Source organism: Ischnura elegans, chromosome 5, assembly GCF_921293095.1.
Source record: "Ischnura elegans chromosome 5, ioIscEleg1.1, whole genome shotgun sequence".
Classification (NCBI taxonomy): Eukaryota; Metazoa; Arthropoda; class Insecta; order Odonata; family Coenagrionidae; genus Ischnura; species Ischnura elegans.
The window spans coordinates 99,833,528-99,859,289 of NC_060250.1; the positions used below are offsets into that span (position 1 = coordinate 99,833,528).

A 25,762-nucleotide genomic window follows, 5' to 3' on the forward strand; every position below is an offset into this window, starting at 1 on the left:
CAAGGTAGTAATAGCTCAGCAGACTGGTCTTAGTGAGAAAATTATCAAATTTTGGCAAGGGGTGACATAACATAATCAAATTTTACATTGGTGATGGAGCATACATTTCCATCACGCTATGAACATTTTACTTTGTAATGAGCTAATAAATGAAGAAATGTGATATTCCCCTTGAAAAACTATGTATGTATCCCTAAATTACACTATGTGACCATTCTTTGAGGGGAATAATAATGAAGTTTTTTAATGTGCACTGGATAGAGATGGGTCGAATAGCAGATTTCTCGAATTCGAGCACTAAATCATTGCTCGAATACTTCAAATACTAAACGATGAATGTGGGAATGTTTGACTCGGTAGCCTATGCAGCAGGAAACACAAGATTTTGGCGAGTAGTTGTGATTTCCTTTAAAGGATTCAAACAGGAATTTAGCTGATTAATGGAATATTTTAATTTTATGGAAACAATTGGGCTTGTAGTTGATTCAACTAACATCTCTTTCAAATATTATAAGAGGACTCACCACCTCTCGAAAAAATGATTGCATGCCGTCTCGGCATTTACACTGCTATGATGGATTTTTATATGATGTATACATTCTAATCGGCCAAATGCCATTTCAGCGGCACGCCCATTTGATACTCGGCTTCATCTAATTTCTTATTTTATAACAGATAGCTCGCTTAACCCCCACTCCTGCTGTCAAGTGCTAGCAAACAATCAGAGGCGTTTTGCAAAATACACGTGCTTCTCCACCGGATTTTCTTCTTCAATTATTTACAGTCTATCTTTGGAAGTTCTCACGAGATATACGATGAATTGGAATTGCTAGCAGGGAGAAACCAAATATCCAGAGAGAATATCCCTTCATCTGTGACAACAAAGGTTTACAGCATAACTCATAAATTTTAACTTGATACATGTTTTCGGAAAAAAATACCCCATCAACTTCTGAGAAGCTCAGTAGCGAGGACATCGAGTTTCGTCAAAATTCTAAGTCTCCGTCGTATTTTGACATTTATTTCCTGCGTAAAATGCTGGAGTAAAGTCAGAAATATGTCGTGTTTGGTCTTATTCTTTTTTAAATGACGCGCACATTACTAATATTTCAATTCAATAAAGGTGTAATATCAATTGCCGAAAGTCATTGCTAGACATCTTTTGGACTTGTAGATGACTGATGCAGCAGTTGACCTCCATAAATGGGGAACTTCAAAGCAGGTAGGAAGAAAAAGGTCAGTGGGGGAGAAAGAGGGAAGGGTGAAACTCGATTCTATTATTCTCCTGTAACTTGATATTTTCTTTTGAAGCTTTTGATTTATGGTCTTCATAACACAAACCCTGCCCGAGCTGGGGCCTTTTCTTTGATTTTGGAGAAGAGGAAATCATCAGAGGAGGGGACGAAGGCTGATGGATGGAGGGGGTAGCGGATTTTGGTAATTGTGCTGCGTAGTTACTATCCTACGGCACTGAGGTTCTCCTGGTGGAGGAAACCGGGTATTTTCGGATTTATTCACTCGGTCATTTTCGGTTCCCCACATCGAACTCTTTTACCCACTCTAATCCGCGAATTTGATGTAGTTCGTCAACTTACCTATAACAGCACTACATGCACTGAACGACTAGAGTTCTTTACATTTTTCTGAGTCAACTACCAACGACATGCGTGCGACAGTGTATGGCTCAAAATTCAAAGTATTCGAGGTATTTGAGATCTCAAATACTATCTAGTATTCGCACATATCTAGCACTGGATATTGAAGTACATGATGGATTACTAAAATCATCTACCATTCAAATCCTCCAATAAGTAGGCAGTTAGCTAACTACTAAAAAGGAAAAGGTTTTCTTTGGTCAGATGCCTAAGCTTATAATTTTTATTACATTTTTCTGTCATTTCATTTTGATTCAGTTGAATATTTACTCAAGAAGGTTTCCATAAAAATCTAATTGAAGATTTTTCAATACTTAACCCTCAAGTAATTATTTCCTGTCTCTAATTCATTGATAATTTTGAAGACAATGCTACCTAGAGAGTATTGGAGGTTGGGGATATATTTAGTTTTTATGATGCAAATATCCATATCCATACGTGCTAAAATTGAGTTGCACACTAAGGCACCAATTTTCTGAACCATACCCTTCACTCTGACTAGAGACGTTGAAGTTTCCTTCATCAAAGAAAACGAAAGGCATTGATTGCGATTCCTTACCCACCATTAGTGTATTCATAATATACTAATTATTTGGTTTTAGAAATCCCAGTTTAGACAAATGGCAATGGTCAATTTTAACCTCACTTGAAAAAGGCACCCATGCGATTCCACTCCATGTGACGTCACAGGGACCTAGTTTCTATATGAGTAGATAGGAGTTTTACATTGTCTGAGATTACCAATGCATGCATGAGGCTCAGAGCTCAGGGAAACATCTCTTAATAATCACCCATTAAAATTACCTAAGTTTGGAAAGTTTCCTTGGTTTGATAGGGTAATAATTATCCTTCTTTAAGCCAAGCGCTACCTGCTAGCAGGGTACTCTGCTCCCTGCTAGCAGCCTGCATCGTATCAGCGCTCAAGCCTCACCCCAAGGTCACCTCGTACGGCAATTGCTGGATCCAGAAATACGGTACACGGGCTTTTCCCAGCATTCCTCCTTAGCCGTCGATTTTTCGCGCTCTTGAAAATTTTCACTTTTCGTTTAATCGCGAAAAATAGATATCGTCATTCGAAAATCTAAGAGAGTGAAATGCGTACTTCAGGAGTAATAATCTTTCGATTTAGGCAATAAAAAAGTAATAGGAAGCCACCCTATTGAGATTGATTTGAGGGGTGAGGGTAATGCTGTTCCCCTTCTTCAGCGATTGGCTATTTACCATTGGCAGTCAAACGTTTACCAACCAAGCAGAGATCAGTATAGTACATAGCTGACTCCGGGTTGGTAAATGTAGCCGTCAAAATGGACTTCTAAGAGAGGGCCAAATAAGCTCACTTTAAAAACCAGTCTGCAATCTTGGCTCGCGCCAACCTGGGCCAGTCTGAGTGCGAAACACATAAAGCTCCATCCAGCTCAGTTGCACACACGGATTGTCTATGGTCCAAACTTTCCTTTGAAAAGGCACAACATATTTTTTTAGCAGAATCGTCCATGGCATGCACTTGAGTTCTATTGGAGGGTGGCTTTGGTCATTCGACACTTACTTATCCAATAATTTTTATTGAAATTGTGTGCAATAGCCACTTCCCACCAATGACCACTCCAGACTTACAATATTTCGGAGTTCTCATCATATGCTCCCACGAAGAGCACATGGTGAATCTTCTATTGAGATTCCCTATAAAAGGCAAATAATCTCTGCCGGCATTGCCTTTTCATTCTATTCACTAGCACCTTATATTGTTTTAAATTTGCCATTTAAAGTGCCTGGCTAATGATGTAAAGAAAATGAGAGGAGTAGGAAAGACTTACAGAGAGATGCAAGCACACAGGATGAAGGCTAATGGAAGGACATCAGAGTCAATGGGTGAAGATTCGTGCCAAATCTATGATGGAAAAAACAGCCAGTCTGCTCACTTTCTTTTTTCAGATAAAATGGTAAATGTAGTAAATCAAACGACTAACACTGACGGGCTGATATACCATATTTCTCCAAATATAGAACCCCCCCCCCCCCCCCATAATTTTGAGACTTCAGTTTCAGGGAATAATTTGAAAAATGCATTTGAATATACTCCTCCCTTTACTTTTAACACGGACATTTTTGGAAAAAAGGGGGGACTATATTCAGACATATACGTTATTACTAGTTGTTTTCAGAGAACATTATCACCATGAGGAAGAGTATCTTAATCGTAAAATAAAAAACAACCTTCTTCAGGAGAATATGGCTTATTTAAAAAAAAGTAACAATAAAATATGTTGAAAAATAAACAGATTTGGTGACAGGCACAGTCTGGTGAGCAAAATGAAAATTTTTAAGTTTCACTCCAACAAATTGTGAATCAAGGTGAAGACACAGAAAAATTTTTGTTACATGATAATAAATTTAGCAGATTATAACAAGGTAAATTTCAACTTTCTTTGGTAAAGTTGAAATTATGTAAACCTAAGGTGCACTTTTTAAAAGAGCTATAAATAAGTTATAACAGATTCAATAACATAACAAAGTATTCAAACAAATGCACATGTTAGTATGCCACAGATAAAGTAATTAAAGATACCAATTGAGTATTTTACTGGGCTGAGTACACTCTTGGACTATAAGATATAATATCAATTATCACTTTTCTCCAGGATTCTTTTAAAAACCATAAAACCAGTGCAGCCAAATCCCACTGAACTAATTCCTTTTCCTAATGAGGTATGAAATGTATCATGCTCTTAGCAAGAAAAATGATAGCCTTGAGGTAAAAACTCATGGCAAAAGCTTTCTGACATCACAGCTTACTGGAAATGTGTGTGGATAGTCAGACTGCAAGCTTCTTCTGCAAATTTTCAGCAAGCTTGTCCATAAATGCAAACGTATCCAGATAATCACCCTTCTTCACACTGCAATCAAAATAATCAAGATTAATAAAATATCATGCAAGAAATAATAATCCTTTGCCTTCAATTGAATACAGATTGCAATCAGCAAATATTTCCCAGCAAAGCATACTTAGGAGAAACAGACAAAAAGTACACAAAATTCAAGTGAGGAAAACATAGTATATTGGATGAAAATTAATTTGAAGAGTTAAGGTTGCAACTGGCATGAAATGCTCACATTCTATTTCACACTTAGCACTATCAGTGATGTATTGAATACACTATATAAAATTTAACCCTATGATGAGGCAATAAAATTCCAGGAATGTGTATGACATCCCACAGAAGTAAATATTTAATTCATTACAGGACAGATTCACTAAATATGAACGTAACAACTACATCAACATTCAGGGCTCCAATTAGCTGAACTGGGCACTTAGAAATGTATTTATGGGCATAGTACCCAGGCCCTACATATGCCCTTATAAGGAACATTCACAAAGTGTTTCCCACATATTCTTTTTTCCGAAATTTGCAGAATGGTAATGTACCGTGACAAATGAACAAAGGCAAAATTTCCCCTGCCATTGTGACCAAGGAGCCAAGGTACTCTCATGCCCACAATAAGGCAGCAAGTCCCGGGGGTAATGCTACCAGGCGGGCAAGGCCCTGATGATATGAACAAAATAGGTGCAAAGTTTCTGTTGATATAAAGGATGACAATGTAGCGTATTCTAAATTTGAATGCAATCAGAGGTGGACACTTCAAGAAAGTTCCTCATTAGTCAAACAATCACAGCAGCCCAGGCTCCTAAGGGATTCTGCCTGGCATGGGCCTCTCAACATGATAAAAATAATAAATATTTTGCAGAAATATATCTCAATAAACCAAAATAACTCACTTTGCCATTCCCTTGATGCAAATAGCCAGGTCTTTTGTCATAAATCCTGACTCTATTGTTTCGATACACACTTGTTCCAGAACTTCAGCAAATCTTTTCAGAGGTTCATTATTATCCAGTTTTGCTCGGTGTAACAATCCACGAGTCCATGCAAATATGGAAGCTGAAATGGGAATTAAAATTTATACTAAGTAGAAATGAAGTCAGATTATATTCCATGAATCCAGAGATTAGTTGATTTTCAAAAACATTATGCCTCTTTCTTGATTTTCTGTTAAAGGAATACAACCCATCGAACTCCCCATCTATCTTATTTTAGATTACCTCAATCATGACATGCAATTAACATGAAAGATGTATACTTTTTGACAACTAAAGCTTTATGTGACACATTTCAATTTTAACAATACCAGTGATAAAAGGTCAAGTTCATACCCAAACAATCAACTACAGAAATTAACTCACCAATAGGATTAGTGGATGTTTCACCACCCTTCTGATGAACTCGATAATGCCTCGTCACAGTACCGTGAGCAGCCTCTGCTTCAACAGTTTTTCCATCAGGACATATTAAAACAGAAGTCATCAAACCAAGAGAACCTGAAAAAGAGAATTTTTTATTGATGACCCCAAAACTTTATTATATTATTAAACAGTAGAAACCTGATTTAAGGTTTTTTTTCTGGTGGGACAATATTTTTAACACTAAATGAGGACCATCCAATTTTTTGAGGGTTTCGAGCCAGTAATAATAGGAACAGCTCATAAATAAAAATGTAATTTACGTCACCAAAAGATGTCACAAGCAAATACAAAATTTTCATCAATTTAATGGTGATATTTTATGAGAATTAAATTACCTATCAGTCAAATTAAAAACATAACCACTCAGAATGCTATTGTGGACGGTATTCAACAGCAATAACTTTATTTTTTGCATTTTCCTATGAACCTGATGCATGTTTACAATTTTATTCCGAGAAAAGTGAGAAAATTATAGAGCCTATGAACTCAAAAAATCATCATCATTGCATTATCAAAGACGAGCAATTATAATCCTGAACTACAGAATATCTGTTAAATGGAAGATTTCCTAGAATTTTGCCAGCTTAATGTTTTTCTGTTGGCATATGTTGAACATGTTTCTCATATAAGTCATGTAAATTCCACCTCTTTTCAGCAGCCACCTCCTTCATTGACCAGCGGCCACATTATTTTCAGCCATCTCAATGCTTAAAACACCTCCTAACCTTTATTTTAACAAAATACTTCATCTTTTGCATGGGAATTTCTCCCCTCTAAGCCAAAGACTACATTCTATCAGAATGAATTTAGGCAATTACTTTAATCTTGTCAAAACTCTACATTCTAGTCAGTGTCTAGGGAGAGGTACATATTTAATTTCCGCTCATTCTGTTTCCAACGTAACTATGGTCAACCCCAAAATGCTGCTTTGTAGACATTGAAGTAAACTAAATTGGTGTTCTGATTGCATTTCAAAATACATTAGCACATTGACTGCCATCGTATTTTAGTATCTACTTCCTGTGAGGCCATGGATGTTTTATTATCAGATTCATATTATTGGCTCATAGCATGTAGAAATATTGCAATTTAAACAATAATTAATTTTTCTCTTTTCTGAAGTACTGCAGAATGAGCTCTTGGTCACAATCCATTTCTAAGCAATTGATTCTGATCACCAGTAGGGTCCAAAATCCACTGAAATTTAGTGTCACCGTGGCCGGTTAGTATGACCAGCATGGCATGGTAGAAACTTTCATTGATGGTCACTATGGCCAGCATGGCAGTCAACACGTTAATGCCTTACATTAACTCTAATCATTCCTGTAAGCCTTACATCTCTAATTTATATTCTGCACACACTCCTTAAGTGGCTACCATACTTTCCAGCTCAGTGGCTGCTAAATAGAGGTTTAATAATCAAAATTCATTACCATAGCCTTGAGCAACAGAGTCAGACTGCACATCACCATCATAATTCTTGCAGGCCCACACAAAACCACCTTCAGATTTCATTGCATAAGCAACCATGTCATCAATCAACCTGTGCTCATACCAGATGTTCTTTGCTTCAAACTGCTTCCGGTACTTCCTTAAATATCAAACAAAAAACAAAGCTGAAACTAAACTACAAGTGAACCACTTGTCTTAAGTAAAAAAATATTTAGAATACACTATTTGTACATAATTATCAACCAAAAATTTGTCACAGTGAGAAAATTTTTAGCTCACAAACTAAAGGCCTTTAATTCCTAGGACCACCTCTCATACCAGTAAGATACTACATACATTACATTTAACACATTGTAATTATATAAAATGTACTTCATATGCGGATAATCACACGCTTTCAGCTTCAACCTTTTTCGACCCCTCCCAGCGAGGACTCCGCATTATCTCGGACTCCGAGGGTAGTTGTGCTCCCTCCTTTCTGGGTTTACGACCATACTTGTGGCATTGGTTCACGGTCAACTTATGGATATCTTACATGTATTTGACACATGGATAATTGTTGCTTGCATGTAAATTGCAGACTTTGAATTGAATTCCTCATTTTCTCCGAGCACTGTCAACTTTTAAACAAAGTTCTAAAATCAATATTAATGCATTTAATGCTGCAACAATTTACATGTTGATGTTTACACAGAACTCGAGATATAAGTTAATATTTATCGTAGAATTTAGTTTAAAAATTGTAAATGCTGCTCAAAAGACAAAGAATTCAATTCTTAGTTTATATTTCTTGAAAAAAGAACAAATATTTTAAAAGCTGACTGGATAAATAATTGGATGACCGCGGTCCCTTACCTCTAAGACGGGTAATAAAAGACGAGGGGTCAGGGTACCTGCTCCTGGATTCCGAGGATAAAGCCTGAACCCTGCAGTATTGGGTCCCGAAACAAAGATGTCGTACACCCGTGACCGTCGTAAAAGGGGGAGAGCTAGGAAACATATACATTCCACATTCTTTCACTTGTGTAAGAAAATCTCAGACGAAAATATATGGCTTTCGTCTCCCAGGTCAAGAAACATCCACACGTATATTTACGTCTTTAGTAGGGAAAAGGTTAAATCAATGAACCATTAATTTTTTACAAGGAGACTGCAGGCATGACTTAATTGAATAAAATTTTTCTACCCAAACCCATGAGATTGTTTAATTTTTTATACAAATTACTCACTTTTCATAAATATCCTGGAATATATCCTTGAATCGACCATCATAGGCCTTCAAAATAGTATTCTTGGTGCTAAGGTACAATGGATATCCTCTATCTAAGGCAAAAGTGAATGATGACTCAGCAAAAGCCCTGAAAATAAGAAATAAATTATCAATTAAATGAACAATCATATTCCTCGATGAATGCAGCTTTGTGATAATTTATCAACACAATGCCATCCAATTAAATACAATTTCAAATTAAAAATGAATAAAACCCACGCGGGTATAATGATTATTCAAGTAACAATATCTTTGATATTGTACTTCATAAATATTTATGATTAGACAGGGAAGATCTAGCCAACCAAGCTGAATAATTGATTGGGTGAATTATGAGGTCTCCCAAATCGTTTATTGATCCCAGTTTATCCCTATTATAATAATTACTTTTGGTTTGGCATGTAATTAATGACACCTTGAAGAAGAAAAATCCTGCAAAAGAAAATCCTAGAAAAGAAGAAACCTGCAAAGAGGCAAAAATGATTAATTTGCTTAATAAATTACAAACAATACATAAATTCTAACTTCAACAAGAAATTAAAATTTTTAAATAGGTACTTTCCAATCAACTCCTCAAATTTCTGTTTCACCACTGGCAGATATAGGTCATAACTTAGGGGAGGGGACGACACAAAGGAAAACAAGCAGCCAAAAGCCATATGTATGTTACCTTGATCGTTTGGCCATAGCCATATCGGAGGACAGAGGTGGCTGTGTAACACCTCCTTTGGCTCAAAAGTTACACTAAGTTACACATAAGAGAAATAATTTTGGAGTACCATTATGTACAAGTATTTCGTAATACTTTTAGGCAATTATTTATGATAACAAACTGAATCACCAATTAACTTTAAAATTATAATAAAAAGTTTCTGTCTTTAACATCACTGTTTTTTTAATCTCGGTCTATGATGGTCTCAATTAATCTTTTTCTGATGTAGTGAACTAAAACCTCTAATGTACAAACATATATAGATTTGAAACTTACGCTATTGATTCATCCGTATTAAACATAGCCAATGCAACTCCAGGCCCTTTAAAAACATTCACCACTCGCTGGATATTATCTCCAGATTCATTCTTCCATATTACTTCCAACGTTCCTGCCCCTGGCACCACAAAATCAGTTGCCTTGTACTGGAAAATACGAATAATGACATAGTTATCAGAAAAATTATTAAGTTCACATGACAAACCCTACTCACAGAAACTTCAGGGAATGATGTCTGGATGACACAAGTATTATCAGTATATTTTACAAACTATTCTTTATTATATGTGAGATAAATGTAACATCTATCCAAAATAACATAATAAGCCATTTCAAAACTACAGCAGTAATTTTTTCCCAAATCATTTACTATCAAGGCATAATCAAGTGACTTCCCCTATCTATATAACCTATTTTTACATTTTGTTTCCATGACTAATGACACAGAAAAACTTGCCTTAATCAGATTATTTACTGTAGGAATGTAAAAAGGCACACATGTGCTACAGGTTGTCAAGAGCATGCACAGATTTTAGTCATTTAATTAGTGAAAAATGGGGATGAGGTTTGAGGTTTTAATGCAAATACTTTTCATACATGATGTCTCTTTTACATACAAATATTTTCACAGAACAAACCAATTAATGGCAATTTTGCCCTCTTTAAACTTTAAGACAAAAATTCTGACAAGATATTGATTGATTTGGGAAAAAAACGTATTTCTAATTTTGATAAGAATCGGCAAGTTTAGCTAGGCATTGCAATTCTCTTGGAGAAAAAAATGGCAAAACTAGACACTCAAAATAAGAATAAGAAATGCTGGCCTGGAAAGCAGGTGTTTTTTTTGGGGGTCAACATTTTTTCACAGGTTCATAGCTCACCAGCCATCCACAAGAATTCATCCGAACACCTAACCTGAGGTCCAACCTATCCAAGAAAACTCCAGTAAATGACCAACGCCCTTCCACAATTTCACCCGCACTTCAACTGCAATGAATATTCAAATTAAAAAATCCAATTTTTTTGCCGTCTTCAACCTCATTAACTGATAAGACTTAACTCATTGACAAACAGAAGCCTCCACATAAGAGACAGTATCCATCTGGGACCGGAGACAATGCTTCATGGATTCAAAAAAAGATGATGCAAAAGATAGTGGGATACTCCACACCCAACCATTATGCCTCCACCCTTCTCTCCCTCTACCCAAAAATACCCATTCCCACCTTAAGGTTTTACCCGTCGCACCCTATTCCTTCCCACTGCATAAGGTATTAATGCCACACATGAGATTGAGCAAACCAGACACAAAATGATACAAGGTATCTAAAACTAGCCTTCCCACAAAATTAGTTTTTTTTAAGTGGAAAGTTACATTTTTTCAACAGAAGTATTTAATGGGTTTCATTTAAGAGAACAAATGAATTAATTGAGTTTGCCTGAGCCTTTTCAACTTACTTAGCTAAAAAAACTACAGTTGCAAACACATGTAAATACCCTATATATTTGTTATACATGACAAAATGCTCTCTTTATAAAAATTTGCAATTCTACCTGGTCAGCATGTGCATGACGGCCAATAATGATTGGTTTATCCCAGCCAGTGACAAGTCGAGGAATGTTTTTACAAATAATAGCCTCTCGAAAGACTGTTCCACCAAGAATATTTCTAATGGTTCCATTGGGTGATTTCCACATTTGGGACAAGTTGAATTCTGCAGAGGAAAAGAAAATTTAAGTTTCAAAATATGGTTTAATAAATTTTAAAGTCTAAAAATATGTTTATAACACTCATTGGTTGCTAAAAAAAATTATATGCCCATAATTAAACATTACCTTCCACTCTCTTCTCATCTGGAGTGATTGTAGCACACTTAATGCCAACATTATACTTTTTTATAGCTTCTGCACAGTCAATTGTAACTTGATCCTTTGTTTTTTCCCTGTGTTCAATACCCAGGTCGTAGGTTTTAAGCTCTATGTCCAAGAAGGGGAGAATTAGTTTCTCTTTGATGAGGTCCCATATTATCCTAAAGTGGAAATAATGAAGATAAATGGTAAATTAATGTTAAAGCTCATTGTTCTATACAAAAGACATCAAATTTTAAAATAAAAAGCTATGGAAGGGACTTTATGAAATATGAATGATACCATTAAAAGTGGAAAGGCCCATTCAACCTTTTATTTCTCTGGTCATCCACTGTAGAAAAGACCATGAAAACATTTTAGATACTTTTACTATTTTGTTATATTACTTTTCAGATCTAGGTTTTCAAGGTTCAAACTCAATTGTTCGTTTTTCTACACAATATTTAAGTCACAAACAGCAAAATTAACACTAACTGCAACAGTTAATACTTTAGACATACATAATGCAGAAAATAAAAAATGACAATAAATTACTGGGGGAAATTGAAACTAATTTTCAATGAATTGCTGGCCCAACGAGAGCCACAGCAGACACCAAGACAAATTAATGTTGAGTACTTTTGTCCTCCATGACAGGCCCAGAACTAGGTGCAGAAGGAGCACTTTTCCCAGATTTCAGGGGACGAAAAATTTGAAAAGTTTATTTTAAAAAGTTATTTAATTTTTCTAATTAAATTATTTAAAAATAGTTATTAATTTATAAATTATTAAACATCTAATACGTATAAAACTTCTTAATAGCAAACATATGGAATGTAATTTCAGCTACAAGACCTAAAAAAATTGCTTATGGAGGTTTTCTTTTATAGTGGTAGGGAAGAGGAAAGGAGGGAGCGTTGGGGGATCAGGAGAGGACTGATCTTTGCCCCCCTGAAAAAAGTCCTAATTTCGGCCCTGATCCGTACGCCGCAACAATCCTTATATCTCCGGCCCTTAAAATTTTTACCCCCGCCCCTTCTCCATTTCCCCCCTAACCTCGGCGGGCATGATTCATCACAGTTGGTTTGAAAGCTTCCAAATTTTTTAAAAACTATCTAGGCACCTCGGTTACGTTCACGCATGTAAAAGCTAAAACTTACGTAGGTTTACTTAATGACATTTGGTTTCTTTATAAATAAAAAAATAATGAATTACATGAAACATTGAGTCTTCCAAAACTTTTTTACGGCATTGTAAAAATACTTCATTTACGTGATTCGACAAAATAATAGCGGCAATTATAAGTTCTATAACAATAACAACTAAAATCAAGCATCGAGTTCAAATTCACAGGCTAACATAACGGTTGTAAATTTTAACGTGAAAGTGGATATTTCCAAGGGCTCAGCTAGAAGTGGCCATTCGATTTCTCTGCTAATTGACGACGCAACAATAGACGCGTCCATTGCCGTAGCCGCATTTTCAAAGTCGTCGGGCGTTTTTTTTTTTTTGCCGTGGCATCCTTACTGATCATCATCATATTTCTGTTATTGTCTTTCCATCAATTGTTAGACATATAGACGCTGACATGTCATAATTCGAATTCTTAACATGCCTTTGAGGTTGGGTATAAAGTGATTCTACGAAAGAGTGACGCATGTTTAAGTTCTCTTATAGAGATTACTTGAAATCTTGGCAGCATAATCGCGCCTAAAATTGATATCAGTTGAAATAAACATTAAAAAATTATTTTGTAACCAAAACGAATATAATTCTATGATTTATCATGGCACATAAGTACCCGAAATTCTCACGCAACGTAATAAATTTGAACTTTTTCGGCACAGCTATAAAACAGCTCTTCTGGTAACTTACCTCTCCTTCAGAGGTCCCTATTTTTTTTAGACCGGTTTCGATAGTAAACAAAAACCTCTAATTTATCGGGAACATTTACAAGTAGAGAGAGGATTTCAAAAATTCCTGTTTTCTTTTCCAAGTCTTACAAGTTTTGTCTTGGTAAAACAAGAATTTGAGGACTAACAGCCTCGAATATTCGACAGTTATAAGCACAACAACATGGTTCAAATCTGAAAGATATTCATGATATGATAGAAAGTTTACCGCATTGTAGCGTTTCAAAATTCAACTCATACCGGACGAATATACCGGAAGAGTATATGATGAAAACGTGGCACGCATCTCGAATGGTTAGGTACAGGGGACCACCATCGTAGCCAGCAGAGGTAGAGGGGAATGAAGTGGAGGTGGAGTGAAGCATCCTCCCAGACATTTTGTTGAGGAAGCAGTATTACCTGAAAACCCCCCAGAAACACCCCAAATAGCACTTCCCTCCGATTTGAACCATCATAAATACATTATTTAGTCTTAGAATCCATATGATCACGTCAACATTTAACTATATATTACAAATGTGTAATTCGATCCCTCAGAGAAAAAAATAAGGAAAAATTTTCGTATTTAAGACAGGAAAATATTGACAAGGGTACACTCTATGCATCCGGAAAAATTAAAGATAACAGCGTTCATTTTAATATGATGCGGGAATGATGCATCCTCTTAAGGGTGAAGAATGATGCATCCTCTTAATACGACACCGCGATCCTCTTTTCTAAGTCCAGAGTTATGTATCTATGGGAGTCCTATTTTCCAGCAAATATCGCTCTTTCACATTATAGTTATCATTTACATTTTTGACGGTTTAAAATTTCCGCCCAACATCTCGGAAGAATGCTATCTAAAGTTAGTAAAAAAAACTTGATATGAAAATGTTCGCGATCTCTCCGATAATAACACATTCCCTTGAGGGTCGTGCCAATCTTAAGACACTATTTCTCACCCACCACCTCGGAATAACCTGGAAATGATTAAAGTTTGATGCCACTCATTTCTTCCGATTACATACCTCTATAACGATTATACGATCAGAAATCTGCCACCTTTGGGAATAATACCTCACATTTCTCCTATTTTTTTAACATCGCCACCCAAATCGGTACATTTTGTTCATTTGCTTCCATTTCTTCTCACTTTTCCACATTTCTTTCATAGGTAGATAATCATCCCAATCATCGCCAATTTATGTCAATAATGACCATGTCTTGGTATTTATACCATTTCGCTCACTACTTGTCCCTGCAACACAGCCAGGGGGGGGGGGGCTTCAGCTCCAATCCCCAATTTTTTCCCTTGCGGCGACTGCCCCCATAAATCCCCTATGCAGACACCATCCCCTAAGACTTTGATAGACGCAGCGAAAATGACCTCTGCACATATCGCGTAGAAATTGAGGGCAGTACAGTGTCATGAGCTCACAACCACTGCAAACTCGAACATCGGAATGCAATCCGCCGGGGATTTCGTTTTAAAAATTTGTCCCACGGCATTCACTGAACACAGCCTTCTTTCGTGCTAGTTTTTTATTATTTTATTTTTTACTTTTTAGCCCAGGAGCACTTATCCTCTGACTTAAAACTCTTTTAACTATCAAGAGCTGTGGACTGACAATGAGATAATAACCACGGCCGTATTGGCTCAAACCGACGACGACTATAATTTTCAGCTTATTTACGAAACGACGAAATAACTTATTTCACGAAAATTATAATTTTCCCCGTGTGGAAACCGACAAAAAATACCAGTATAAACTACTCGCATACCAACCCCGAAACAAAATTGTGCCTGATTTCTACATCATATTTTCAAAATGTCTACTCGAATTGCATCATTTCTTCGAGTTGAATACCCCACGGTTCACTATAGTCAAGAAGGACTGTTTACTTCTAATTGCTTAACAGTGATAAAATATAGTTCCCTTCTAGATAAAGATACCACTCCCTTCTGTCGATGTGATGCCTATATCACACTGACACATTTATTTTTAACGGCTAAACAACATAGATCGTAAGGATCGCAGAGCATGACCTCTGTACATATTGCGTAGATATATTGAGGGCACTACTGCGTCACAAACATCGCAAACTCGAACATTGTAATGCAATCCGCCGGATATTTCATTCGACGGATTTGACCCACGACATTCACTGAGTAAAACCTTTTTTCGAAAGCAAAGGAGATAATTCTAAGGCACATGCAGGGAGCTGTCATTTTCAGAAGCGCATCAAGGAGAGGGGTTTGTAGGGTTAACCCCCCCCCCCCCCCCCCAGAGCTCAGAGAAATTTTTTAATCCATTTTACTTAAGTGGATTGATATTACTAACAGAATAGTGTAAGGATTTATTTATAGATCTCGTACCTATCGCTTATCCTGGTGGGTATTCCATACTCCACACACCCCGGTATTAGTTGCACCTAAACCCCCCTCAGCCTTAATTCCTAGCTGCGCCCCTGGTCATTTTCACCCAAGAGGCACTGACAGACAACCTTGATGGAGTAGCAAGCGATGAAAAAGATGCGCACCGCCGCTCTAGTAACTGAATATGCGCATATTTTAACTACAGCTATACAATCAACATACGGCCTAAACCCGATTTATACCTTGAATTCAGTCTGCAACATTGGATTTTGGTATATATATCGTCATATGAAGGCAAAGAATAAGGAAAAGATTAATAGTGGTCACTAGTTACTCCATCAATATTTAAATATAAGTTTTTCCATTGTTCAAGCAATTCACCTAAGCAAGGATCAAATATTTATCTATGTAAAGCAAGTCAAAACGCCGATGTTAAAGTATGGAGCGAGTCAATAACGACCTAAATACATGAATAGTAGCTTCCTTCGTCTACAGAACTCACGAAGGGGATTTAAACATAATCAAATCTCGCTCTCACGCTGACTATAGCTACTAAGGGAGGGGAACGAATAAGTATGAAGAAAAATATTAAATTAATTTACCTATGCCGATATATTTACATAGATTGCCGACGAAATTCAACCGTAAGCGAAATCGTTTCCTCTTGCTAGATTGCATCTGATAGCCACAAAAAAACCGCACAAAATATTTAATGACTTCCGAGCGTATTAACTCTGATTGTTTTAACATTTTTAACTCACCGACTAAGGAGAATAGAGGGAGTTTGAGGGGAAGAGAGAGAGAAAATTCATACGATACGGGGCAACGACGTCTTATAAGCGCAACAGCAACACGCGGAACTTCATAGGTTAGGAAAAAAATAGCGACCTCACCATTAAAGGCACCCGCTCTTTTTTCACGAACCCTACAGCTAAAATTAATTCTTCCTCCGCATACCACCTGCCGTGAATCCTGGTGGGAGGTTCAAAACAAATTTTAACAACTCCTCGAATATTTCAATTGGCTCGAGCAGAATTCTGTAGTTCTTAAGCAACCATTGATGCCACGAACTCCTTGTTAGAATCTCAGGTTAAAATACGTCAAACGATTGACAAACAATAATATATTCGCGAGAGCAAACACGAAGACTGTAAGTATACATACATCCGCTTAAGCTATACTTAATTAGACTTAGTTCACATCACATCGATGACTTTTAAATTAGCCAATATACCACTAATCGAAATTTACGGAGATTGCAGGTCAAACGGGTAAAGTCTGGTAACTTATTTTCTAGGGTAAGTATCAAAATCATGTAATACGTATGTTTTTGACCTGCATATGATTAATTGAATGTTCACAAATATTCTTAGAATGCTTATTAATAATGCCAACGCCCTAATATCCTCCATTAGCACTCTTAGATCCCTGGAACAAGGCAATGAAAATGGAAAACTATAAAAGTAATTACACATTACATTTTTCCTTGAATGTACTCGGTAATTAAAAGAAAAAAAAACATCTGAAACTACGGAGCCATGAAATGAACGAAGAAAAAAAATCATTGATCACGTGCACATTATTCTTCGACAGCTTATTAAAATATTACATCCCGATGGGCCTCATATTGCTATAGCTAGCTTACTTTTTCCAATAACGGCGTCTAGGAAATGGCTTTGAAGGAAAAAGAAAGGGAGGTTATTTTAGAAATAACGTAAGTGAATTTGTAAATTTCTGAGCATTTAATAGGTTCGTCAAAGACCCTTAACTTCATTTTATTCAATTCGTCCAATTCAATTTTATCCAAAGAAATTTTCTGTCATCATTATTGCCTCACAACCGAGCGTCACTTGAATAGGGGATAACCTCAGAGTAAGGATTGGGGTAGAGGGCGCTTTCAGGCTGCGCAGTAGCAGATTCTGTGGTCAACATGGTTACCACGTGATCGTGGGAAGAAGTGCGGGAGTCCTTACTTTTCTTGTGGGAAGAAGTGCGGGAGTCCTTACTTTTCTTGTGGGAAGAAGTGCGGGAAGTGTGGGATGTAAGTGCGGGATCTTGACTACATGCGCAGTAGCCAAAGCGCACTCTCCCCCATCCTTACTCTGAGGGGATAACCAGTAACCACTCCCTTTCCCTAACGACGGCCACAGCATTACGTCACTTAAAACTATAAGAAGCAGGACTATCAGAACGTAAACAGTACGATCACTATCGAAACTGTGAATGCATCCCTGTATCTTCCAATTCACAAGTCCTCCTGGAAGTCGATAGATCGAAGCGAACATTGATAAAATGAAAAAAAAAAAATCTTTTGAAAAATTCAAGGGATTACAATCAGAAGATAATACCACAAAGAATATAGGGTACTTCACTAGGGGAAAAGCCCAATATTCTGAAAATACTAAAAGTAATTTAATAGCAAATTCATCGCATCATCGCCCATAGTTTTAAGGTAAACGGATATTTCACCTTCCTACATGGTAATTAGGAATAAATAAAAACAAATCTAGTCTCGAAAAAGTCGGAGTAAAAAACTTAACAATGAAATACTACAATCAGGAGTGTTACTTCAAATAACAAAACAGTACAGCTGAAATGAAATAACCTTAAAAAACGTAATTTAACAGCTATTGAGCAGATATTTCGAGGGAAAAGACAAAAACTAAAAGTTGCAACTTATAATCGACATGTAATCGTCATACAGACAACCTATCATACAGAAATATTAATTTTAGAGAAATATCTGAAGTCAATTCAAAGAGAGAGTAATTTCCTCAGTAGGAATTTTGGAAGAAACGTTCATGAAACATGAACGTACACAATCATAGGTAAACGAATGAAAACTAAAACGCCAGGTCCCTAAGAGTGGAAAATAAAGCCCGGGACTAAAACCCGCGACCCTGACACTGGTACACTCGGACCTAACCCCACCGTAGCAGGGATCTGCTTAATACCACCAATTCCGATTTTGATGCATGCACCACACGGCCAAAAGTCGAATTTTCTGACTAACGCCAACCCACCCGCCATAAATAAATCCCTAGATTGGTTGTTACCTATAAATTATTTCATACTGAATCCCGTGATGGCTGCCTTGCCCCCATTGAAGAGGAAAAAATAAGCGCGTCTAATTCACAAAATCGTTAGCCTCAAAAGCTTTCCATTACCAATCATGGCAATCGCCATAGCGCCCAGTGGATGGATGTACTTGTGTCTCTAGAAGTCGATACGGTTATTCGAAAGCTTATCTCAGCCGAAGCGCACAAACACCATAAGCATTCCGGATAGCCTTGACGATAAATGGTGAGCGGAAAGTGGTTTGGATTGCTCGACGTACGCATCGAGGCGAAAGCCACACGGGGAAGAAGGGGGGGAGGAGAGCTAATAAAAACAGCGAAAAAGCGAGATAGATTACTATAACGAATGAGTTGCATTTAACCTTGCGGGATAAAATGCTCACCTAATGATATGTACAGCACCGTGTGAATAAAATACCTTTAGAGAACGCATCTCTTTCGCTCGCCCTGTCGTATATAATCCTTCATATTGTGACGCATTGCCAGAAAAAAAACCTACGCTAATGAAATATTCAGAGTAAACGAGCAAACCCTTACAATATTTTCACAGTATCACAATGATATTAATATTACTTTCGAGAAAATATGAGGTTGATTTTCGCATTTAACATACAGGAAAACGTTGTATACTCCTTCGCACTCAGAAATTTTCAATATGACAGCTAGAGTTTTAAATTAGTAAAACGAGACGAAAAAAAGATCGGTCCAGCGGGAGTGATGCGTTCATCTTAGCTCTCAACACGTGAAAGTATCAACACTCAACGGGAAGAGTGTACAATTAGAGCGGTCTCTTCCCTTGAGAACCGAGTATTTTCCAAATATACCCACACGTTCAATGGAACTAACAATACGATAACTCCGAAATTTTCGAACCGCGAAATGCAAATCAAACATAACGAAAATACCTTAAATCGCCTAAGTCGCGGTATGCTATTTTCACGGACGACACGTAATAATTAGCAAGTCCAGCTTCCGAGCACGAGAGTCGCGCGTAAGGTATGAGGAGATCGCAGACAAACAAGAGGAGTGGGAATGGGGCGGCATTTGAAAGTTAAAAAATTAGATTGAGATAAAACATAAGTTTCTATTTTAGAGCGGATTACAAATTCATATTTCAAAACATCTGAAGCGCTCCTTTAAATGGGAAGTTGTGGTTTGTATCATTAAAAAATGCTCTGGCTTGGGCATAAAAAATTCGCATCTATTCACATTTTCTCAAAACCTTCAGGGTATGTTTTTGCCATGCAAAAGACATACAAACGAAGAAACATGCAAAAGACAATATACAAAACTGAAGTGCCGGCGGCCATGTGAGTAAAGGGCGTAAAGATATACACTGCCGTACTTTATGGTACAATGCATGGTTAAATTTTCAGTTTTCGTATGCATCATCGGAAGCTGACTAGAAATACCCCCGTGTACGTAAGCCCTACACACATACTATAGGTCATGTCATCCCGATTAAATATTGGAGGAAATTAAGGCCACTTTTCATTATAATGTGCATCATGTTTATCATAAAAAATTAATTGGTTGTGGTCCACACAACAAATACGTATTTTAAAAAAATTGCAAACTTCCACTAAGTTAAGCCGGAACTAATTACTTACACATCATGCTTTCAAGAAATGGTGCCAAAAGGTAGGTGCGTATTAATTCTCTCTTGTTACAGGGTCTAGATAGAGTGGTTCTTTATCGAACGTAGTTTTCATTAAATATAGCATATTCGTAAGGTTATGATTTCTATCAAAATTTAAATACCGTAATGATAGTGATTACGAATTCGCCGTACTTAGTTTGATAATTAAGTTAATGGATAAGTAAATAAGTTATCCCAAAACCTTCCTCATTTTCTACCACATTAACTTTGGACTTTCATCCAGCACCAAAAATGCAGCGCATTGATTTTTGCCATTCCGTTCAAATGCAGCGAGTAATGAGTTAAGCGCTAACATTTTCTATCAGGCGATGAACAGGCGTCTCTTAGTCGTCACATGTTATTTACTCTCAAAGTCGGATATACACCTATGGCTGATCCTATTTTACGCGGTCTGTCACCTAACCAGAGTGACATAAAATATGATCCGTCGATATATCTCCGTCTTAGGGCAAATAGAATGTGACGACAAAGAGCCGCATACAGCGCAGAAGTGGGTGGTGCGTGTTTATCAAGAAGATTATCAGTTAAGCTAGCGACAGCCGCGACACTTCAACAGCCATCAGACATTTATACCTCTCTAAGGCTCAAAGATCTGGTTGGATAGACTATTGAATACTATATGCCTTCATACCGAGGGCGCATTCGCAGGATATTCGAAGAAACAATTCTTCGCCACCAATAATAATATCGAAATAATTTTCGCTAAAACTAATGCCGAAACTATTTCGAAAATGTTACTCATGCGATTCACCTTGTTTCATCTGTATTTACCCAGAAACAAAAAAACAAGGGGAAGGTCTGACAGTAATCTAAAATGGCAAAACGAGTAATTAAAAAATCCCATTACAATAATTTCATATAGGTATTACAATACTGAGAGGGCACTGAAAAATATAAAATTAAATAACCATACGATTAATTTTTATTGCAGTCACGTTAAGTGTTGCCGTAATTCAATAATTAATTATAACAGCATCGGAATAAAGATGGTCCGAAAATGATAACGATATCAGTTCTCTTTACCAAATCTTTAAAAATGCATTTTCAAAATGTTTTACTAAGTACATTATTTTTTTTTACATTCACTGCGATTCTATAAGAGCGGAATATATACTTAACCTCAGAGTAATTAACACTAATAATAAATGAATATCTAAAAATCACCATGAGATAACTGTTACCTTATCAACGATGATTATGGTGAAAAAAGAAGCTGGATGCGACGTGAGATGACATCATTTCAGGATTATCGAGAGATAATATCTGCATAGCCAGTTCAGTAATAATAGGCATAACACGCATAAATTTACAAAAAGAATACTTCCGTGTAAAAACGACGTGTCAGACGTAATGGGTATTGATTTCTAAACAACTAACACCTGATAAATTTATGAAAATTTATTACTAAATATCGATCTAGGCTTCACTGTTAAGCATGATTATAACTACACATTCGCCATTCGAAGTCTAATATACAGCACTAATATATACGATTCGAATGAAACACACACACAATAATTATGTTTCATTATCCTCAAGACAGGGTACCAAGGAATATATTCAGCTCTTTGTAATGGACTGAATATTTATGGGTATAAGCGGATGATTAACATAACGTCAGCATGGTCGCACGTGTCTCTCCCGCAACCTTTATATGGCCAGGACTTCCGAGGTCAGAGTAGCCATAGAAAATTCAGGTCGGTGGAGACAACTTAAAACTTGGTCATCCACTAAGCACTGCATTTTAGCCAAGGTCGTATTAAAACACACAATAGTACTTCGACCATGAGAGCAACATCCCCTTTGTCTCTGGCCTTACCTTTATTATTCACCGCAGATGCCATTTGAAAAGCATGGCGGTATAACAAGTTAAACATTAGGATTTCCGCATAAGTACAACTGATTCAGGGGTATATTGTATATCGACAAATTGAAATAAAATGAATTTGCACTTTTCCACAATAATGCAATTTGTACGACGAGTTTCGTCTCAAGACCAAAGGATGGCTCCGTGAGCCGAAACGCGTCGTACGAATTAAATTATTGTGGAAAAGTGCAAATTAATTTCATTTCAATATTCGGATTTCCCAAAATCCTTGACTAAAACTGCCGAGCTAAAGTAACAAGCTATTCTGAACAAATGAAGACGGTAATGTAAGGGGCAGAGTAAAAATGAGCGGCACAATATCAAATGACGACTTGAGCGGCGGTCTTCGCCGGACAAACCGTAGGTCGTAGGTTCGAATCCCGCATGGGTAAGCGGTCCATTTCCAGGGTATGATTGTCTCTGTTGTTCTTTGATAATCCTCCGTTGTAAAGGCCTTAATGTGCGGTTTACAGGGAAGTTGGAAATAAATTTTAAAAATAAAATATAAAATAAAAACGATTCTCACAATGTGCGCTGGAAATAGGAAACACTATACGCAGTAAGCACGCAAGTAAGTCATTGAATCCGGTGGTTTAGTTCACCTAAATCCTCAGCAAACTTTGCAAGGCAACTCTATGGTGTTCAGTTCATGAATAAATTGAATTCTGACGGAAAGACGCTCATCATGAAGACGCAACAACAAAAAATAATGTGACACGATTGCGGAAGCAAATACTACGCAAATAAAAGATAAAGAAGATGAACCCAAGAAAACATTCACGAACTCATTGAGGCGAGCATGCAACGCAAGAAAGACTCGATAACCTTGAGGAGAAGGAAGGAGACGTTTGGAGAGTGAGGAATGGCAGAAAAATTAATCAAGAGCCTTTCGCTTCTGGCTTTACAAACATTTCATCACGCGTAACATTAAAACGCCATCAATTATCAGAGTAGGTTTGCATAAAGCCGATCCATATGAATTAGAGCAGCTGTGAGATGTATTTTCCACATTGGTGGATTTAGAATAAAGTATTTGGAGACAAACCCATATCGGAGGGATCAATAATCAATATCCACTAGTATGATATGTTACCGGGTGAGGAAGGGGTATGGATACCATATAGAATGTTATAGGCACCAAGGGAGGCGATCTTTTTCGTGTATGGGAGGAGTTGCCCAGGATCCGCCTCTGGTCTTCTAAAGGTTCTTCAGCCTAGAATGCGCATTGCTTCGTAATCCCTTCCATAGAGGATTTCATATTCCTTTTGCACGCCCGCATACCAAACACAACTCCTTTCATCACGCATTCCAGCATCTCTTAGCACTTTGCTATCTCCTCTAACCCCGTACTCAAGTTCCGAGCTATCTATCTTGTCACAGGAGTCTCCACCTACCGACTAAGGAGAAGCATATGGTGCATATCTCCCTACCATACACTCTTATCTAATTTAACTTTTGCAAACGAAACTCTTACTTAACTTATTTACGAAACTTATTTCTTTCGTTTCGCTCAGTTATTCTCTCCTAGCTGGTGAGAAAACAGAAATATAAACGCAGAAAAATATTTACAGACTTCGTTAAAACTTTCGCGGGTGCTCGTCAGTATGAATAAAAACTTTTGGGCTATGTCGCCGCGTTAATTCTTGGGTGGCCCCTACGTTTCCAGACCGATGCTGGTCGTTTTTTCAAGGGATTATGATCACATAAAAACTTTTGGGCTATGTCGCCGCGTCAATTCTTGGGTGGCCCCTACGTTTCCTGATCGATGCCGGTCGCTTTTTCAAGGGATTATGATCCCATAATGATATTTACAGACGTCCCATAATGATATTTACATGATTCATCATGATATTTACAGGCGTTAAAATTTGAAGTAAATAACTATAAAATTTTGATTGAAATACGCCGGGATACTTGTTAGAAGTAAAGAACGTACGAAGATCACCGAGAATACATGAAAAGAGCTACTTCGGATAATGACAATAGCCTCCAAAACTATCATTACACTAAGCCCAGAAGAAAGAATAGAATTTTAAGAGTACGTTTTTTCATTTCTCCCATGAGATAATTTAATTCCTTTAGAGTTCACATTTGGTAGGTTCACCATCTTTTAGGGGATGGAACAGGCGTGCAGGCCATAATTTGTTGTCCTTCCATTCCGTGGGCGTGGATTAAAAACCCGTCTGTGTCAGAGGTTTTTCAGGGGTAACGGATCCCAAATCAGTGTTTTGTGGAGGGGTATTTCAAGTTCATCTCTCCAACCGTCGAATGGGAATTCCAGTGGTCCCGTTGACATCTTTTGTGGCGAGTAGGTTAATGCTGCCACACGGTTGCTCTCCACCCCACCTCAACGACCCTTCCAAAATATCGCATATAACCTTGGTCTTTAGTCGCCGCCTCTAAATACCAACACTAATCATTAATTGTCCACATATTTACATCAATTTTGAATATAAATTATACCACTATTACTTCTGGATAAATTACTTTATAATAATTATTAATTAATTAATCGGACACTCAGTGTAATATTTGCATGTGAGTTTGCAGTTTCTTTTTTTTCATAATAAAAGATATATTACCATTATAGTGAAAACTAGTTAATTCTTGCGACGAGATAATATCCCACTCCACTCAGAGGAAAACCTCGGGAAGAAGCAGCACGATTTCGAACCTCGGTGAGAAGCCATTCAAGTGCAATGTAAGTTGACCACTTCCATTCTCCAACACTCCTCAGCCATATAAAAACATCCTTAAAATATGGTTGAACTCCTTGCACTTGTTCTGCACTCAAAAAGAAAATTTTAATTCTTTACTCTACCACGTACCTCCACATAAGTTGGCATTATAGATGTATCTTTATATTTTCGGACTCAGTATTTTATTTGTAACATGTAATTTGGATCATTAATTGTAAGTAAAGGCAATCATATCCGAGAAATCAAACAGAAATGATTAAGATAATACCTTTCTGGCCAAAAATTCAGTTTATTTCACAAAAATTCGTTAAAATAAATAAATTGTGATACCACAATTAACATCTTCAACAAATTAAATATGTACCCTATAAGATGATTTTACATGGCTCCTACGTATGACTACTGACACTGAAAGAGATTTCCTAATGTAGTTCGCACAAAAAATATAGTAAATCTCGATCGTTTAGCACTCCAGCGGCTTCTCGCAAAACATGGCACTTCCATGACAGAAAACTAAACAGGAAATAGTCACATGATACAAACAGCAATCGCATTCCGAAGTAGCACAGGGACTGTCTAATACTGCACGACAATACAAGTGTTTACCATAAAATTATGATATTATTCCTACCAACAGCCATTTGAATAGGCATAAGCCGATGAGCGAT

General features: G+C 37.0%; 1 protein-coding gene across 1 annotated transcript in view; it reads right to left on the reverse strand.

Annotated features, from left to right (window-relative positions):
* Positions 1-3,873: 3,873 nt before the first annotated feature.
* The window catches only part of LOC124159328 (isocitrate dehydrogenase [NADP] cytoplasmic), a 31,983-nt gene continuing 10,094 nt past the window's right edge, over positions 3,874-25,762 (reverse strand). Inside the window, exons 3-10 of the mRNA XM_046535071.1 lie at positions 11,508-11,701; positions 11,226-11,386; positions 9,669-9,817; positions 8,640-8,768; positions 7,392-7,549; positions 5,899-6,033; positions 5,434-5,596; positions 3,874-4,549 (exon numbers count right to left, since the gene is read on the reverse strand). Of these exons, the coding sequence (XP_046391027.1) occupies positions 4,468-4,549; positions 5,434-5,596; positions 5,899-6,033; positions 7,392-7,549; positions 8,640-8,768; positions 9,669-9,817; positions 11,226-11,386; positions 11,508-11,701 (1,171 nt within the window). The 3' untranslated portion in view covers positions 3,874-4,467. The remainder of the gene's footprint in view (positions 4,550-5,433; positions 5,597-5,898; positions 6,034-7,391; positions 7,550-8,639; positions 8,769-9,668; positions 9,818-11,225; positions 11,387-11,507; positions 11,702-25,762) is intronic.